The 19145-nt window shown below is 37.4% G+C and overlaps 1 protein-coding gene across 1 annotated transcript in view; it reads right to left on the reverse strand.

The window, feature by feature from the left end:
- Positions 1-19145, reverse strand: part of LOC106957106 (receptor-type tyrosine-protein phosphatase T-like) — an 80451-nt gene that overhangs the window by 47231 nt on the left and 14075 nt on the right. Inside the window, exons 3-7 of the mRNA XM_015048330.1 lie at positions 18236-18390; positions 11398-11478; positions 10109-10144; positions 2498-2590; positions 1914-2023 (exon numbers count right to left, since the gene is read on the reverse strand). Of these exons, the coding sequence (XP_014903816.1) occupies positions 1914-2023; positions 2498-2590; positions 10109-10144; positions 11398-11478; positions 18236-18390 (475 nt within the window). The remainder of the gene's footprint in view (positions 1-1913; positions 2024-2497; positions 2591-10108; positions 10145-11397; positions 11479-18235; positions 18391-19145) is intronic.

The following is a 19145-nucleotide window of genomic DNA, read 5'->3' on the forward strand; positions in this document are numbered from 1 at the left end:
AAGTCCCCCTCTGCGCGCGCGTGTGTGTGTCCCCTCGTTACACACAGATTCACACACACTCAAGAATAAATCACATTTTCTCTCCCCTGAAACGTATCAGTGGGTTTGAAGCGAAATGACAGGAAGCAAATGAAAATATAAGTCGCAGTATCACGGAGGGACAATTTTCAACACGCATGCAGAGTCGGTAATAGAAAATATTCATTCTTCTGAGAATGGGAGGCTGAAGGAGACGAAAACAGAGCCTTCCTGGTGCCTGTCCTCACATTTATCTTCAGAGACAAAGAAATAAATCAGGATAGATTTTAAAGGACAGAGGAAGGAGGGATAGCCAAGCAGAATAATAATTAGAGGAAAGAAGAAAAGTAAATAAGTTAAATAAGACAATGGAATAATTTGAAAAATGTTCCATAATAAATGGTGCATTAAATTAATTAGTTTAATGTTGATAACACTGAAAGAGGAGGAAGGAAAAGCTGAAAATGAAGCTCACAGTTAATTTGTTCTGTATCAGCATGGTCATATATTAATAATAAATATGACCCCTTTGTCTCACATGGCAGCTGTCGCCTTCATCAACTCAACTCAACGACTTAATGCTGCAAAATGTTGACAAAATAATAATAATTACCAAGGTCTCGATTCAAAAATTGTTTTTTAATTTTATTTTAAAGTAATTGATTGAATGCTAACTGAGTTCTAATTAAACATCAGGAAGAAAAGAAAGACTTTTTATTTTTACATTGTACACTTCAGCTTTTCATAAGCAGCCTCCATTTGAGGGAACATTCATGTTTTATTCACTACATTTGTTTTCCTCCATTTCGGTCTTAAGTTTTAATTTGTCACTTCATCCAACAAAGTGTTCAGAGTCCCATAAACTTACCAACACATCCCATAAAAAGTGTTGCTTATTGTGGAAACTGTCCTGTGAATTCTGATATCAACTTTTCCCTGTCAGTAAAAGGAATTTGGTAGAACAGGTGAAAACACCTGAGCGATTCAAAGCTCTTTAACTCGCAGTGCAAACACCCAAACTCTAAATGACCTGTTGTATTTTTGCTTTAGACTTTTCTTTAATGACACAAAAGTACAGGGCCGTGTGTCAAATAAAGACACTGCAACCTGCACATCTTTTTTAAGGCTTAAGTTCTGGTCTGTGTTTCCCTCGGACTTTTTGAGTGACAGTGGGTTCCCCACTGAGCCCACTGAACCAGGACAGGTTCTGAATATCTGGTCCTTTCATTCCCCACCAGGTTCTGATTTCACTGCATCAAAGTTTCCCCCGTATTTGTTTTATTTCAGCAACTGCATCATCACTGATTAGAACATGTTCAATTGAGAATGTAGTGCGAGTCTGTGGAGAATCAGTATTTCAAGCTTTATGAAACTAACAGATTAAAAAAGCATAACTTCTAACATGGATTTATCTTTGTGCTTCAAAACGAGGGGATACGTTTTTGCTAGCTTTGGGTTTTGTCCCAGTTTCTAATGGGTTTGAAAGAGGAAAGTTGAAGCAGGATTTTCTGGCTGTAACTAGCACTCTTCAAACTCACTAACAACATTTTTGTAGTTTATGTTCATTATTTTCCCCTTTAATAATGAAGCATGTTCCATGGGAAAATGTTACAACATTGAAGAATAAAGGCAGAAAAAGACAAAAACAATCCTTAATGTGGTGTAACTACGCCAAGAGTGAGCTAATGCTTCTTAAAACATTAAAAACATTTAACCTGATGCGTCTCCCTCATATCTGCATTCATATGACCTAAAGAAAGCATAAAAAGCTTTTTTTGGCAGCAATATTTAGCTTCCCATACGTGGAAAGCTAATTCCATAACTGGAAAGCTGATTATTGCTTTACCTCGTCTACATGCTTTGCTTCGTGAGTCGGTTTGTTTGTGTGTGTTTACCTCATATTCTTCCTTAAACCCATATCCTTGTCCACATTTCATCTGTGTGATGTGCTGCAGGAGATCTGCAACTCGAATAGCTGGCTGGAACTGGCCCGCCTGGAACTGACCTGTGGGATCAAAGCCATTTTTCACACAAACTGTTAAAATAATCTGGACAGAACTCGTTGAACAAAGTGTGAAAAACAAAGTTGTTTCTTTTGGATCAACTCCTTTGGCTTTAATGGACCCTAACCAGCCTGTCAAGGGTTCCTTAGAAGCAGCTAAAATTCATATCAAATTAAACGTGGACAAACATTCAGGCCGGTAAAAGTAGCTCCATTGTTTGTGTGGATTTATGGTGGTTACACTCTGAAAAACGACTTCCTGGTTGGAAATGCAACAAAAATAACAGCTGAAGCCTGAATTTTGACCATTAAACTTTGAGCTCACCAAGAAACCCAAAGTTCAGTTCCAATATGGCTGCCATTTCTCACCAAAAAGCACCAGTGGGGATGAGGTGCTGTTACATGAATTCAGTTCAGCCCAGATTGAAAACAAATGTCTGAAGAAACTTTGTAAGGTGAAGGATCCAGTTGACGTACCGCTCTGGTAGGAGAGCTCCACAGACTCACAGCCTCCGTAAGGAAAACTCTGTAATGTCAGGGATGGCTGGGCAAGAGACGGCTGGCTTCCATCTGCTCACACAATGACACAAGAATATTATCATTTTATTTTGAGACGTAAAACATGAACTGCAGATAAACATTACAGTAAAACAGAAATGGAAGAAAACCAACACAAAGTTCAGAAACAGCTAAGAAGACATGAGTCTCTAATAGAGGTGTCAGAATCCCAGTTTGTGTTTAATAAATAAAATGAGATTCTGTTCACTGCTGAGGTCTTATGGTGACTGACATCCAGTCAGCTCACAGACTGGATAAATGGAAAGTGTGTCGTCGTCTTTGTCTCAAGAAGGAAAAAGATGTGATGTGAAAATGCATGACTCCATGAATCCTTAGTAGAGCTAATTACATCTTAACTTCTGTCGGCTTATTAGTGACCTGAGGTAGCTTCTACAATTAATCAATAGAAACACCAGTTTCCTGTGATAAATTAAGGATAATCTGGCTTAAACAAGAGAATCCAGAAAATTGTGGTTTGTTAGAAGAGAAGTGATAAAGTAATAAATGTCTAAAATAAATCTAAAAATGACAGAAGCAGTTAGTGAGACATGATAGTAGTGGTAAAGGTAGCTATGATAGTAGTCAGAGGTAGTTATGAGAAACATTACAAGAGCAAGAAGAGAGTGAGACATGAGGGGGGGAAGAGTGTGACTGCAGAGGAAAGAGCAGGAAGTTTAAAAAAGGTCAGCTTGCTCACTGGGGGAAAAGTTCTCTGATTCAAATCTTCTGAACTTTCTTTCATTTTATTTGGCACCAAAGCAAGAGTTTGTGTCCAGTGTTGGGTCAGCAGGTTTGTTCTCTGTAGGATCCAAATGGCTTCAATAAAACCATTAAAACAGCAGCTTTATTGTTTTGTCTCAGGGCTTTAACTCCTGAAGAAGTCTAGCTTTATGAAACGTCTTTAAATTAAAGTTAACTACTTATAAATGGGTATGCTTTTGTGATGACCTCTCTTTGGCCTTTTAGATCAAAGCAGTGTTAGTTGATTCTCAATTATGCTGTGTGTTTTTCCCATATGCACAGTTTCAGCTTCTCTGTATTATTAAACTTTTTCTAAGTTATGTTTCCAGAGCAGCAGGTCAGTCCTCCTGAGGTGAGACTGCTGCTTCCAAACAGATTTTTAAAATTCATTTTCAAGAATCACCTTCCCTTAGTCTCACATTTTAAGCCTTTTTTCTTTTATCTGTGGTGAACCAGTTGTAGTGCAGCAGAGCGTAATGGGGGGGTGTGAGCAGCGCTTACACAACAATGATTGACACTGGGAGAAACCAGAGGAGCTCCATTTTTTTCACACATCATCATTTATGGTACTCCTAAACTCACGGTGCAGAAAGCTGCAGGGTGCGGCGTCAGACTTCACCTGAACCTTTAAAGCACAACCTTACATTCATTACATCTTCAATCTGAATGTTGCAACCCCACAGCTCTGCTGCATTGCCAACCTGCTAGATCTAATGTAACAACAGCTGTGGGTCAGATTCCAGTAAGAGAGGATGCAACAGCTGCACGACTCCTTCACATCCACCAGCCTGCTGACCATCATCATTTGTTAGGCAGTCTGCTTCATGAATTGCAAATGCATGTTTTTTTCTTCACCTAAATTGAGACATGTTGGTGTGCTGACCTTATTGTGACGTTTAGGGTGTTTGAAAACACATGATAAGCTCACCAAGGTCAAATATGCAGTAAGCCAGGCATGAAATGAATTCATAGCAGCAGCTCCACAACAGTGACTATGATGGAGAACATCTCAATGCTAATGGCTGGATTTATTGACCTCCAGAGGCGCGTGTGTGCATGTAGGTTTGTGTGTGACAAAACAACACTATCATGCATGAAAATGTGTGAGTTTGACTATGCAAGAAGCAGAAAATGGTGAACAGGGTTAGAAGTGTGTGCTGGGAGTTTGTGCACGTGTATGAAGGTCATTTATGCCGTCACTGTGTGTATGTTAATGCAGTCCTTCATGCTCAGTGGTGTGTGTATTATAAAGTTCCTACTTCCTTCCCTCTGACTTTATTAAGACTTAGTTATGGATGACTAGTGTTCCTTTATTGTTTCTTAATTTCTTCGACAACATTCCACCCCTATTTCTACTACGGCAGTACAGCAAAATGTGCATTATGAATTGTCAGCTGTGTATGTGTGTGTGTGCTCATCCTGGCATGTGAGCAAGAATGCAGAGATGGTTCTTGATCAGATTTGTTTGCACTGGAGTTCCACCGAATTACACACGAGGTCTGGAGGAATCGTGCATCAGCCGGTGCCTGACTTCTGACAGAGGAGGCAAATGAATGACCAACGGAGTAGTCCAAGACCCAAGAACCAGAACCACAGGAAACAATTTTTACCAGGAAACAATAAGCGATGCACTCAATCACAATGGCCACTATGCACACACTCTGCAAAAGACTGCACTTCCACTAAGCCAAAGGAGAAAATGTACAGGAACCCACGATAACCTACATTACATATTTTACTCAAGTTTACTACAAGATCCAACCAAACTAAAGACAACATAATTATAGCAGCCGCTGGATTTCTGTAAGGAACGTATCTTAATCTGTTCGCGTAAATTACAGGACGCGTCACCAGAACCTCAGCAATTAGATCCTGAGGAGTCAAACATTTACTGCAACTGAAATATAAATCATGTTAAATATTACAAGTGGATGGTAATGGCTGAACATGCAATCAAAGCAATTAGTTCAAGATGCATCTTACACAGCTTTTACCCTGAAGCTTTAGAAACCCAATAATACCCAATAAAACCCAAAGAAACGTCTGTGTACAAGGAATTTTTATGTAAATGCACTGGGTCAAAATGCAAATAGCACGCTTTGCAATCCTTTCAACATTAAAGGTTAAGAGCTGGATGCACTCATGCTGCTTGGAGTTAGGAATCTCTGCCAGCAGCATTTAGAAACAAAGTGGAAAGCGCCTTGGATGATAAGTTCATCTTTCTGCATCTCCTTTTTCTGTCTGTGAAGCATGAGGTCAAGTTCAACTTTATTTCACTGCTGAGAGCCAGGTCAATGAATTCTCTCTGGTCTGAATAAAAATCCCTTCCGATATACGAGACATTACATTTTCTAGCAGAGCAACAACGACAGACATGAAAAATGGAAACTACAAGTTCAGCTGGGCTGAAAAAACAACAACAACAACAACAAAGGAGTGCAGGTGAAGATCTGAGGACGACAACAGGGAGATTAAACATATTAGCCCAACATGTAGAGCAAACAATACAGTTTAAGGAAGCATGAGGAGATTTAGGGGTTTTACTAAAGGAATTTCAGGGTCTAAGCTAGAAAGTTGCTTGTTTTTTTGCACAAATTATCATGCAGAATACAGTAGATATGTTGGATTAATGGGGTGGAGTATGTCATAATTCTGCAGTGTATTATAAATGAAGTGAGCATAAACCCAGGTTTGGCTTTTCATACAAACATGCAAGTATGGTCAAAACCTAAAATCATATAGAGACCAAGGATATTACCAATAAATGTTTTTTACCTTCATGAGCCCAGAAATCTGGTTTAAATGCTTGTTAAACCACAACAACTGCTCTTATATGGAATAGCTCATCTTGCTAGGAAAGTGTCTTGTTAGAGGTTTTAGCCAATTTTACATAATCAATATTATTTGTTTCTAGATTGATTTTTATGATTGGCCATTTTGACATGTTTGCACCGCAGCATATCTGCTGATTGTGACACAGTGAACCAGCCAGCTAACAGATCGAAGAGCACAGAAAAGAGCTCTGGAACGTCAGCCAGCAGCCGAGATGAGCTGGGAAAAAAACCGCAGAGGTTCAATCCTGCCTCAGAACATAAAGGTTAAAAATTACTCTCTCTCTGCTGCACTCACCTTCAATTACCCAGCAGTGCCACATTACGGCCAAACAAAATGACTACCATTAGCCATAATCACCTTACATGCAGCCTAATGTTATGCTGAACTGGACTGGGAAAATAATTGCTTTTCTGTGATGCTGTGGAAAAACTACTTCCAAAACAAGAAGTGCTGGGTGTAGAAATTAAGCACAGGTGGCATCCCGGCACCATCTACTGCAGAGAGGTTTGGTACAAAAGTGCTTCGGGTGCAGCACACTCAAAAATTATCCAGAAACAAACTGTTGCCTCACAGACGGCTGCTGGGCAACACTGACTTTTCACTTTGAAGAATTACCAAAAAAAAAACATCATTTTGCACTCCTTTCAAAATGGATAAAGACCTTTCTATGTCCCCAACAACCTATTAGTTCATGTTATTTGTGGGAAAAAAACAACAAAGAGTCCGACTCACAGAATAAACACAGCACACCTGAGTGTGTAGGGCTGAACAATGAATCAATAACAACAGATACTGCAACACACACGATCAATATCAATAGGTTAAACGTCTGGGTGAATATTCAATCATTTTACCGAACTCCAATCCAGAACCGCACGGCATTCTGGGGAATGTAGGCAGAAAAAAGAGTTTAGTCTCTCAACCTCCCACTGCCAACTAAGCAAGGGTGGTGGAATCGACTAACTCTCTGACTCTTTGGTTACCTAGCAACTCACTCACTCTTTGGTTACCTAGCAACTCACTCACTCTTTGGTTACCTAGCAACTCACTCACTCTTTGGTTACCTAGCAACAACCTTAATACCTTGAGCAGCAGCAGTTTAAGGTTTTGCTGCTGTGGCTCATACCTATTTAAAAATAAAACAAAATGACGTTGAGTGAAAACAATGCATAAAACATGAACAAATATGTCTAATTGGTAGTACTTCAGATATTTAAAACAAAAAATTAATCAATAATTGTCAGTATTGACCGATATGAAACACTTATATGGTGATACGATTTTCAGAATAACACAGTTTCCATCCTTATAGTGAAATATTGTATTTTGTAATATTTCTGACAAACTATGGTTACCTTATTAGCCAGGAAACAATTTGGCTCTTGACATACTGAAATAAGACTGGCAGGAACTATTTTAAAGCTAAGAAAGTAATGAAGCAAAAGATTGAACTGGTCTGAAAAGAAAACACACAAACAAAAGCAGCTAACCAGGCTCTCTACCTGCCACAGAGGATTTACTTAAGCTACTTGTCCCTCTCTTTGATCCTTCAATCCATTAGTCTCCATCAGCATCATCCTAATAACTTTCTCTCCCGTTAAGCCACTGACATACGACGCTCCCCGGCACCATTCAGCTTGCTGGTGCTATTATCCATTTTCACTAAGCTAAAAAGGTGTCAGAGCGAGCGCAAAGGTAGGACTGCTACTTTCAAAATGAAACCATTTTCATCCAATTATTGGATGTGGAAATTCTGCTTGTTTTAGAGGCCAGCTAGAAAATGACGGACCTAATGGACTCGACAAAAAAAGTGTTAAAAGTGTTAAATTGACAATGTGTAAGGATCAATAAAGCTTTCTGTGTAGATAAAAAAGGATTTTTGGTGACCAACTGTGATTATTAATTTCTACATGTTTAAATCCTTTATTAGCATATGGGGATAGCATTTCCTTTCTTTCCTAAGGGCAAAAATCAGGCTGTTTTGTTTATTTCTGTAATTTATGGTAATTTTCAGAGACGATATCAACTTAGTGTGCTTCCTTTTTATAATGAACGTCAGTATGAAAGTAATTAAAGTGGCACAATTAATGAACTCACAAAAACACCAGAATGTTAATAAATGGAAGTTTTATTTGCTGCTGTAATTACAATCTTGCCACCTTAAATTCAGACCTTGTTCACTTTTATCTTCATTACAACTCAACCTGAAAGGAACATTGTTTTTTATTTTTCTAAACGGCGCATTTTTCAGTTTGATTTTCAGATTTTCACCTGTTGTTTCCTGGTGCTACTATGTTTTCCAGGCTACAAATCGCTGGCGGTTTAAAGACTAACTAACTAAAAGCACAAGAACGGGTCACCAACCAGAATCAGAGAGCTACCAATAAGGTAGCAGGATATGCTGACATATTGGTACATTTGTCTCTGATAATAAGTTTTCTATTTTTGCTAATAATGATTATAATTATTGAACTAAACAAACACTGACAGATCAGACGTCAAGGATTTTATTGACAAAAAGCATCAGTAGAAGTAGTTTTGTATTTTTCCTGCTAAAGCATGCGTTTGTTCCAGTCTGACTTCAGCTTCCATTGTTTTGCACTTTTGTTGCAAGCAGCTGATTTTTCTGTTGCCATGATGATCAAACCTCTGTTTTATGTCTCCTGATTTTCAGACTAATTGTAAAGAGAACAGATGGCTCAATTAAAACCTAATGTCACTGCATGGAGATGTATGGCACCAAATTTCTGCCAGTGCATAAATCACCCAAGCATCTTTTTGCATTCTGCTTCATCACACCCTGACGTGCATCAGCAAATGACAGAGAAACCTGCAGATAGGTGGGGAATAAAGCAGTAAATCAGCTGAAAATATGAGATTCTCAAATAGAGTTGTTAATGAGCCATTTTCCTCCTTTTGCTCATTTAGTCTAGTAGGTTTTAATCAGATTGACAACACATAAAGTTGGTTTATGTCACCGCTATCTGGAGCGGTATATTCAGCTCATCACCAACAGTATTTTTAGAGGCTAAAGAAGCACTTCACTTTTCTTCCTGCTACCTGCCCCGACCAGCATGACGGGAAAACAAAAAGAGGAGAAAAAAAAACAAACTTTCAGAGAATTTCATCAAGTTTTAGAAAAAAGACATTATGGGAAAAGGGCAGAGTAGAAATAATCGACAGTCACTGGTTAGGTTTTATATCTCCTGCTGGTTTTTGTGTGTGAAACTGGGTGAAGTGGCATTCTTGTGTAAAAGTCTGGCTAAACACACACAGAGCATGTCACACACTTCCGAAGGCCAGAGCCAAGCCTATTGGCAAGAGATTGATCAATCTGTTCAACAGAAGGGAAAGGCAAGATAAGGTGAACAGAAAGAAAGAAGATACCAGAGAATAGTAATGATATTGTAAAGGGGCCACATACTGCGGGACCCCGCCTTCACACGTCTCGGTATTCGCAGACTTTCCTGTGGATTATTTACAAAAAAATCACCTGTATGTGGATGTTTTTGTTGAGCACATCTAAAAAATGTCAAAGATGATGCAACTTGGGAAGATGTAATCCTGCTGGCTGGCATTTCCAAAGAAGCTAATGAAGGAGCGTTTATTATCCCTGGTGCTGATTGGCTGTAAGACTGAAATTAAGGATCATCATGGGTGTTGGGTTCTGTGGTAGTTCTGTTTCCACTGCAGGTATTAATGGATATTAATGTCTATTTCGTGTTTGAACTATTAAAATAGGCAGTTATGATCAGTTTTAGTTTCAAGTACTCTCGGACGTCAGTTATTCACATGCCAGTTTGGTCGATTATCACCGTAAATACCAGGAAATACAGAAGCACTTACTGTTGTTTGAGCGACATCAGAATGAACACAGATGATGAAGAGCTAAAAATTTACCACTGATTTTGATTGGTTTTTAATTATGGTTCAAAAACAAACTATTTCTCTTACCTATTGAAGTTGTAGCTGGAACAGGCTCTTTGGATACTGGGGAAAAAAACAGAGGGGAAACATGGATACCTGATGTTAAACTCTATTCACATCTATCTGCTGATAAAATACTCAATTTGAACATTTCAACGACAGTCAAATCTTTAAATCGCTTTAAAAACATTTTGAGACGGTTTGATCTGGATAAATCCAGAGTTCATTGTCATTTTTTTGTTAAAATTGGTAAAAAGTAGAAACACTTTTTTACTAAAACATTTACAAACCAATGACATTATTTTTGGGCTTTAAATAACTTGCTGTCATATAATGTAAATGCCAAGATATTGCATGGATTTCTGTAAATTACACATACAGGCTAAAATATGTATAGAAAACTCATAAAAACGTTTTGAATATTTTTTAAAAGTTGAACATTTTTGTCATTCATTTAGTGAAAATCATATGCAGATCCATTACAAAGTGACAGTTTTAAGGAATATGGATTGCAGATATATGAAAACCCAAAGTTCAGTGACTCACACAATTAGAATATTACATAAGATCAGATTTCAAAAGCCAGAAATGTTAGGCTTCTGAAGAGTGACAGAAAGTATTCAACTTTTCCCTATATTTACATTTTTTGAAATGTACCTGTAATAATAATACCTGAATTTCTTTGTAAGAAGTGCAAAAAGGTTATTTGGTGTGTTTCAGCTTGAAAAGAACAAAATTAATATTCATGATCAACTACAGCTGGTAGTTTCTCTTTGCCAGCATTAGAAGGATTTATGCAACAGCGTTCATTCTCATTCAAGTTGAGCTGAAATGTGCAGCTGCCCACATGTACAAGCCAAACGCCTTTTGGAGAAAGGTTTTATATTCAGATGAGTGGGAGAAAAGAAAACTCTTTGGAGAAGAGGTCCCCAAGAGTGTTTGTAGAAGTTAAGGTGAATACTTCACATGAAATATGACTGTTTGGTAGCAGGGTGTATTTCTACGTCTACTTGGACATAAATGGTACAGATTTTGTGAAGATACACAATCATTTCAAGATAGTTTTTAAATTTTTGTATTTAATGAAATCATTTCAACTTTGTAAACAGTTAATTTAAAAAGGAAGCTACAATTAGTCCAGTTCATAATGAGTGGGATTAGTTAAAGGCAAGTAAAATTAAGCAGCAGCATCTTTAAGACTCCTCCCTCCTCCAACATGCATTAGAAAACACAACAAATAAACACAGAAATTGGTGCCTAAGCATCTACAAAGATTAGAAAAAATGTCAATGTGCAAAAAACGTGTCTGAGTGTACCTGAGTAGTAGGAATTCAGCAGGGATTTGCTCTGCAGCGTTTTGCTTCCCTGCACAGAAAAGGAGCAGGGGGAGGGGGAGGCTGTGGAGAGGAGAGGCAAGTGTAAATATGACAGTAAGGACAATTAAATTATTTTAAAAAGTGGGGAAGTGCAGCAGGGCCCAAATGAAAGACATACATGAAGGTGGAAAATTTAAGATGAGGTAGAAACGGAAAAAAAGAGAATCGGTTGGGAAAATGCCAGAAAAGAGTTTTACAGCAGAGTGACCTTATCTAAAAATCAACAGTCGAGTTTCAGAGACAATTAACAATAAAAACATCAACAAAGGCAGATCAATTTTCAGTAGCATGTGGAGCAGTTCGATAACATTAATGGCACCTCTGATGCAACCAGTATTGAATTTGGAAGCACAACAGTGATTACAGGACATACACTTAAATCTGATGTGTTTCTCAGTGAGGGTCCATAATTTTAACTAGTCAAAGAAGGAATGAGAATAACATTGTAAAAACAGAGATGTTAAAAATATATTTTAAAAATGGGTTTTGGATGCAAGGAGTTAGAACCTGAGCTTGGAAAACACTTGAAATAATTTACACATCTACAAAAAGCAACATCTTGGGATGTGGACCAGTCTTTGATTAGTTCTAAAAAAGAAAATGAAACCAAACCGGAAGTACAAAAATCATCATTAAGTGTCACACATTGTTCAGTAAAAGCTACCAGAAAAATATCCAAGAAGGTCAACGCCACGACTCATTCTGTTACCCAAAGAGACACGCAGTGTGTTAAAGGTCAAGTGACAAATCTCCCAAAGAGCTGCGGTAATAATGACAGAGTGGTTGAGGCAACACCATCATTAAAACGGTGGACTTCTCCAGAAGCTTGTTAACACCAAGCATCGCAGTTATCCCTAAAGACATTAGATCCCTCATTAGGGATCATTGATGCAGCTGAAGCACCAGATAACTTATCAGTAGCAAAACCTCCCAAAGCTGTTTAGTCACTGTGCAAGTCAGTCTGCATACAGCTTCACTTTTATTAGCTAAGCTGCTTCAGAAGCATCAAATACCTTGCAGTTAGTACAAGGTATTTAATGCCTTAAATGCGTTCAAAATAGTATGCATTATTTACTATGTTCTCTATTTACTTGCATACAAAATAGTAACTTGTAAAATAGTAGGCTGAGGAAAATGGAAAATTTATGCCTGTACTAAACAAAGTGATTGTCACTAAAATACAAAAGAAAATAAGCTTTTTCACTACAAAACCATAAACTCTTTGGGTGTAGTCTCCACTGCAAATATATTATTACACTGAAATTAAGACAAAACTAACAAGATACAGGAGCTTGTTGCAAGTCAATATTTGCTTAATATTGATTTAAAAAGCATTAGTTCTACTGGCAGATTATTTCACTTATAACAAGACACTCGTCCCACGTTATAAGTGAAGGAAATTTTGACTTAAACTCCTGGACTTCACTAAGTTACTGAGAGAAACCCATTCTTTAACAAATATTTGGAGAAGCAGCAAACGGTGAGTGACTCACTTTAGCAATCTTCCATTTTGTTCAGTACAGGAGCTAGCGTTGCTTTGGTGGAAAGACAATAAGTAGCTCTAAACGAACTCTTGCACCAGTTCATCCCAAGGATTGGCTGTCAAGCTAGTCACCAGTTTACAGAGCAAAGTGGGGACCTTTGGTGGACACATCACATTTTATAACTGTGGTTCATTATGGGAACTTCCTTCCTTTAGCTCTGGCCAATGCTACCTCATTCCTGCACATCCACCACCTCTTCCACACACCCAGAGACTACTGTAGGGCTCTATAAACAAATACTGTTCAATAAGTTAAAATGAGAACTGTTGGGAGACTAACTGGAACATATTAATAAATGTAATAAGCTCTGACAGCTAGCTTACGCATTTATCGTTCATACCTGCTATTTCAGATATATATATTTCTTTCTTGTGTGGTTTCTGACAACTAGTGTGTGACTGGTCAAAAGTCTGAAGAGGCTGTTATTAAACTGACAAACCACAGATCTGTGGAACCTATGAGGACTTTACAGTAGGTCTGCATTTGAGTTTTTATGAATTATGAAAGAACTTTGTACCGAGTGCAGAATGGTATTTCTTTTAAATTACTACCAATTTAAGACTAAAAGCAGTTTATGGAGTTTTCTAGATCAAAATGTAGACCTAAAAATTTAAAACATAAATGAAATTAGTCCAAAATTAGCCTTATTTTTAATGCGTTGTGTTGTTTCTGCTCCCACCAGCATCAATGTGAGATATAGTTGGTTTTAGTGTATGGGGTCAATAATTACAGGTATCAGAATATGTGCATTTCTGTCTATATTTTTATAGTCATTTTATACATTTAAATTAGTTAATTAGATCAAAGGTTCTGAATCGTAGCCACAGTTTGTTTTTTTAATACTTGTCTTACTAATGATTTTATGCTATTCAAATCAAAATATTTGACTGAAGTACCTTTTAATAATCAGTCAGAGCAGTTCAACCATTTTTTACAAATAAAATACAGATTTTCATTGAGATAGACTTTCCATGTAAATCTAATTAAGTGGAGTGGATTTCATTATAATTCTTTCTAAAAACCTGTTTTTATAGAGACACTGTGCAGAAACGGAGCCACGTTGATTCCAGATCCTCTGTCTCCTCATGTCTTCCTTTAGTGTCTCCTCATTCTAGTGTTTTACTTATTTTTAAATAAATTCTGTCCGTGTTACAGCCGTAGATCCAAAATGAGTTTATTTGATGAAAATAACGAAACAGAATGTTTCAGTTAATCAGTGTTTACTGTAAATGAAGCATTTTGCTGTTCAACAGCAACTTGAACAGAAAGTTTTGAATTTGTCTTCCTGCTCATGGATCTGATTTACATATAATGAATCAGTTGTTTAGATCTAAAGCTGCTGATCTACTGCTGGTCTTCAGCTAAGCAAGAAAATAAGTTACAATGAAATTTCCATCTGAGGCTTTAAAGGTTTAAATCTCTCAATTTCCCATCATGTTTCATTATTACAGAAGTCTGAAAATATAAGCCGCCATTATTGACATGGTGAAACATTTGTTTTAGAATCAGTTTTCATCTTCTTTTTAATCATCTTTTTATTAATTTCCACATGTCTCATATATTTATAAAGGTGGATATTTAGTTTAATTGAAATTTTCTCAGATGCAATTTGTATTGTACTGAAATGTATCAATGTGAAAATAATGAAATTCTTGGATAAAATAGAATAATTGTTGAAGTTTTGGGGGTTGACATTATGAAGAACACTCAGTCCTGATTGCAAACCTCTGGATCTCAGAAATAACTCACCGTTCAGCTGTGTTTGCCAAGCACACAGAAATGTACCGGTGCTTTTTTAGTTTTTGGAAACTGATGGTTCTGCCTTTCTTAGAAGCAGATTCTGTGAATCTTTTCTACCTCAATGCCTCTTATTTTCTTTTCTCTGGTGTACATCACTTTGTGCTTATTGGCAGCTGAATTTCCTATCAGTCCTTGTAACAGCAGTAACATGTTTTTTTTTGTCTTAAAATTAAAGTCCTACAAACTGTTGCATGTGTGGTTTGACCAGGTTCTAAGCAACCCAAGATCAAAACCATAAATTAATTCATTTAAACAGTTTTTTCTTTGAGATGGACTTTTTGCACAAAAAATGTAACATCAGTTTAAGAAATGTTTCCCTCAAAAAAATCTAATTACTAGCAAAAGTGTTCAGCTTATTACGCAATTAGAGCATATAGAATATTAAGTTACAAGCTCTTATTTGACAAGAAAGGGAATCGTCACTTTAAAGAATTAGATAAAATATGAACAAAAAAAGAAAATCTCCTTGGCATATTAAGGAATTTTAAGCAGCTTTCTTAATTAGCTATATCATTTGACTGACTAGCCAGAAATGTCTTCTACTAACAAACCTGTTAAAACAGACGGTGAATCGCTCTGTGGGGAGCAGAACTGGTCAGTCGTAAAAGTTTGGGATGCAAGTTTAACATATAAGATGTAAGAGAGAACATGGCTGGTTAAAACTATTGTTCAGTTTTTATTTAGCATTTTATAATAGTTTGCACAATTCTCAAAGCTGCAAGTCTCTTCTTCCATTCACTTAAATTCAACAACAAAAGTCAAGCTCAATGGGAGAAACCCCAGACAGAAGACTGAAGGGAGATGAGAATCAAGCAGGATTGTGTAGGAAGACGGAGGCCAGGCTGGCTGCACCCTAGTGATGACATCACTTCCCCGCTGTGGGTTATTTAAGTTGTATATCCTCTCTTTATTATCCCTCCTTCCCTCCATCACTTCTCTCATTCTTTATCTCTGTCCCACACTTCTAATACATCCAAACAAACATATTTTCTCCTGCTTGGTGATAAAATCCCCTCGCCTTATGCAAACCACCGCTGTATGCTAATGTTCCCCAAAAAGCAGCTCAGCTTTAATACAGTCAGGAGCGTACCTGCATACCAAGAGGAATCTGCTTTGACAGCAATGTCCTGTGAAGATAGCTGGTGACTGGGTGAGAATGCAATAACACAAAAAGGTTATTTGCCCTGTGAGACTCCTTGCAGAAATATTACTGGGTCCCCTTCTCTGTGTCAGCGCTTTCAGTCTCATTAGGACTGAGCCTGGCAGAGTGTGCTGCATGCAAGTAAATGTTTGTCCATTTCAGAAAAAATACTACCAAGGCTGAATTACAGATAGGACGACACTAATTTGTGACATTGTTATGGGTAACTTTTAACTTCCTTCAGTTCCCACAGTTCCCGTATTTTATTATTTTTTTTGTGATAGACCAACAAGTGGTTCATTATGGTACAAAATTTCCTAACTTTTCACAAACAGAAATGTGCAGAAATGTGAGTATGCTATGCATTTGTATTTAGCACAACCAAATGCCTTCAAACGTCACATAATAATTCAACTCTGTCCACCTGTGTGTAATTTAATGTAGGGGAGTTTTCACAGGCGGTCGGCTCGGTTTGATTGAGGACCAACGTTGTAACGATTTCAGCTGCTGCAGTTTCTTTCACACTGCATTGTATCAAACAATCGTCCCCGTCCTCGACTTTGAGGGCGCTGTGCCAAGAACACCAAAAATAAAAAATCACAAAACCCTCTGAAGACGACACTGATGAGAACTTCCTTCTTCACAAAATTTAAACAAAAATGGAGCAGCGTCAGATTTTAGAGGTTGGAGGATTTTAGATCTTTGGTAAAAAACCACGAGCCATTTCTTCTGATAGAGCTAGACTCTCGTGTTTGTTTTGGTTGTAACTACCCAGAATGCACTGTGTTGTAGTCCACTACAGTCTGCTTTCCTGCTTTTGCTTTTCAAACAGAACCAGAGTTCAATTCAACCAAACTGAGACCTACGATTTTACGAAGACCAGAGTGCAGCTGCACATTCACACTTCCTGAAATGAAATGGACTTTCTTTGCAAACAAGCTAGAGTTTGATTAAAGTGGACTAAACAGGGCTGGTGTGAATGAACACTGAGTAAACTGAACTGTTCTGAGAAGAAATAAGGGGATTAATAGTGAATATAAATGAACAGACAGCATCCGAAGGACCAACAAAAAGTCTGTCTTAAAACCATCCTTCTGATTTTTACATTTAACTGAGAGGTTTACCCAGCATTAAAAAAATGAATCAAAAAGTTTATTTAAAGTTGTGCAAAAAAGTTTATACAAAACTACGTACTGTAGTGTATAAATGTAGAAGAATGAATTGAACCTGAATGTTCAAAATGCAACAAATGTAACATCACTCAGTCTGCAGTTTTCAGTGCAGGAACAATTTTTGTACATCAGTAGGGAGAGTTAAGAAGAAGAGTGCAGGCAGTTATGACCAGCATTAAATTGGACCTGTAGCTCTCAAAAGCCAAGTTCCCCAAAGGCCAGCGTGACATTTACAAGAGAAAAATGCCCGCCTGAGAGCAACTGTCTAATTATACCGGACACACAAATATGAGTCATTTTAAGAAGAAATATAGAAAAATGCAGTCTATTATTTTGCAAGATGCAATCTGTGAGTGGAAGAGGCAGTTATGTCTAAAAGAAGCTCAAAGTAAGATGGAAGCTTGTGACGTACTACGTTATCTGCTCACCTTGAAGTTTTATTTTTAATCAAAACGTATGTTAGTTTGGTTAATAAACCATTAATGTGTGTGTTTGACAGAGAACCAGGCAATAGAGAGACATTAATACAAGAAGCTCTTGCTTTTTTCATGCATTAGTACTGATTTGATATTAATATCTCTATTGGTTCTAATACTGAAATCTAGATTGGGTACCAGTGACAGTTTCAGATGAATAAAGGCACATCTATTCATTCTAATTCTATGTTTTGAGCTCTAAATAATGAAATGCTTAAACATTTATTTCACATTATATTTAGAATTACTTAATTCAATTAATTTTGCAAGTAATTATTTGGACTTTCAGGACCATTTGAAAGAAGATCTGTTTATTTTACGTTCACCACCGTAGTGAACTTATTGTTTTTGTCAGTTTCTTTATTCTTCATTTTACATTGGCCGTCATAATTTCACTGACTGAGCAAATTAAAGTTGGGTTGTTTTTACATGTACTGTACTGGCCAAATGAATTACTAATTCAATACATTTATGTCTGTGTTTAAAAACAGGAACATGTTACATTTTTGTCAGTGCTGTTTCTCCGTATCGGTACTTAAGTGTTTCGGTGCATTCCTGCTCGTCTTCAGGTTTCTGGAATAATTTACGGATGCTGCCAGTAACAGTGTGAATCTAGATGATGTAGAACAGATGAGTTTTACTCACTGAAGCCGTTGAGGTCTGGGCTGGAAGTGGAGAACGGGTCGTCTTTGTGCAAGGTGCTGACTTTAGTGGTGCTCTTGTCGGCCGTGGTGACCGGACCCATCTCCCTCTGCTGGGTGGAGCTGCTCGCAGTTTCCTTCTGCTTTTTGGCCAACTTCCTATGAGCAAAACAAACAGGGAAAAAAATCTAAACAAAGACGTCAAGCTTGTTAATTACGGTAAGTTATATTTATACACAGAGAGATAAAACTTGATGAGAGGTGAAATGAAGTGAATTGAGCACAGAATGAATACTTAAGGATGAAAGATATGGATACTGCAATGCATTGAATAAAGGATCCGTCGACTTGAGTAGGCCATCTTTAAAATCAGCAGTTTGACACACCAGGATGTAAACAGTTGGCAGCGTTTAACTGTCAGTTTGGACATAAACTAATTTATGTCCAAACGAGAAATAAATATTATTAACAAGAATTCCTCGCTAAAACAAGAAAATCTCTTTACAATCTCTTTGTAAAAATGAATTTCTTGTTATAAGGAGATATAATATCATGTCCCTCTGACTGATTACGACTCGTTAAAGGGCATAAAGAGACTCACTACGATCCTCCTTCTCACTCTGTTTCTTCTAGATGACATTTAAAAATCCCAGGAAGAATTGCTGTGTTACTGTTCCAACCTTTCTTATTTAAAGGAGAATAGATTTTGGTGTTAATGAGATATAAATCTCATTTTAACAGGTTTTAAATCTTGTTATGACAACAAAGTTTCAGTGTTTAAATGAGATACCACTCCTGAATTTACTTCGAAGCCTTGGCACTTGAACGCTTAAGTGAAACTGTCATCTAGTCCTCACCAGATTTTCACATCACAGAGATTAATACACGTTAAAAATAAAGTTACATTTCAGAAG

Source organism: Poecilia latipinna, unplaced genomic scaffold, assembly GCF_001443285.1.
Source record: "Poecilia latipinna isolate Pla-1442-1.1 unplaced genomic scaffold, P_latipinna-1.0 Scaffold875, whole genome shotgun sequence".
In the NCBI taxonomy this organism is placed as follows: Eukaryota; Metazoa; Chordata; class Actinopteri; order Cyprinodontiformes; family Poeciliidae; genus Poecilia; species Poecilia latipinna.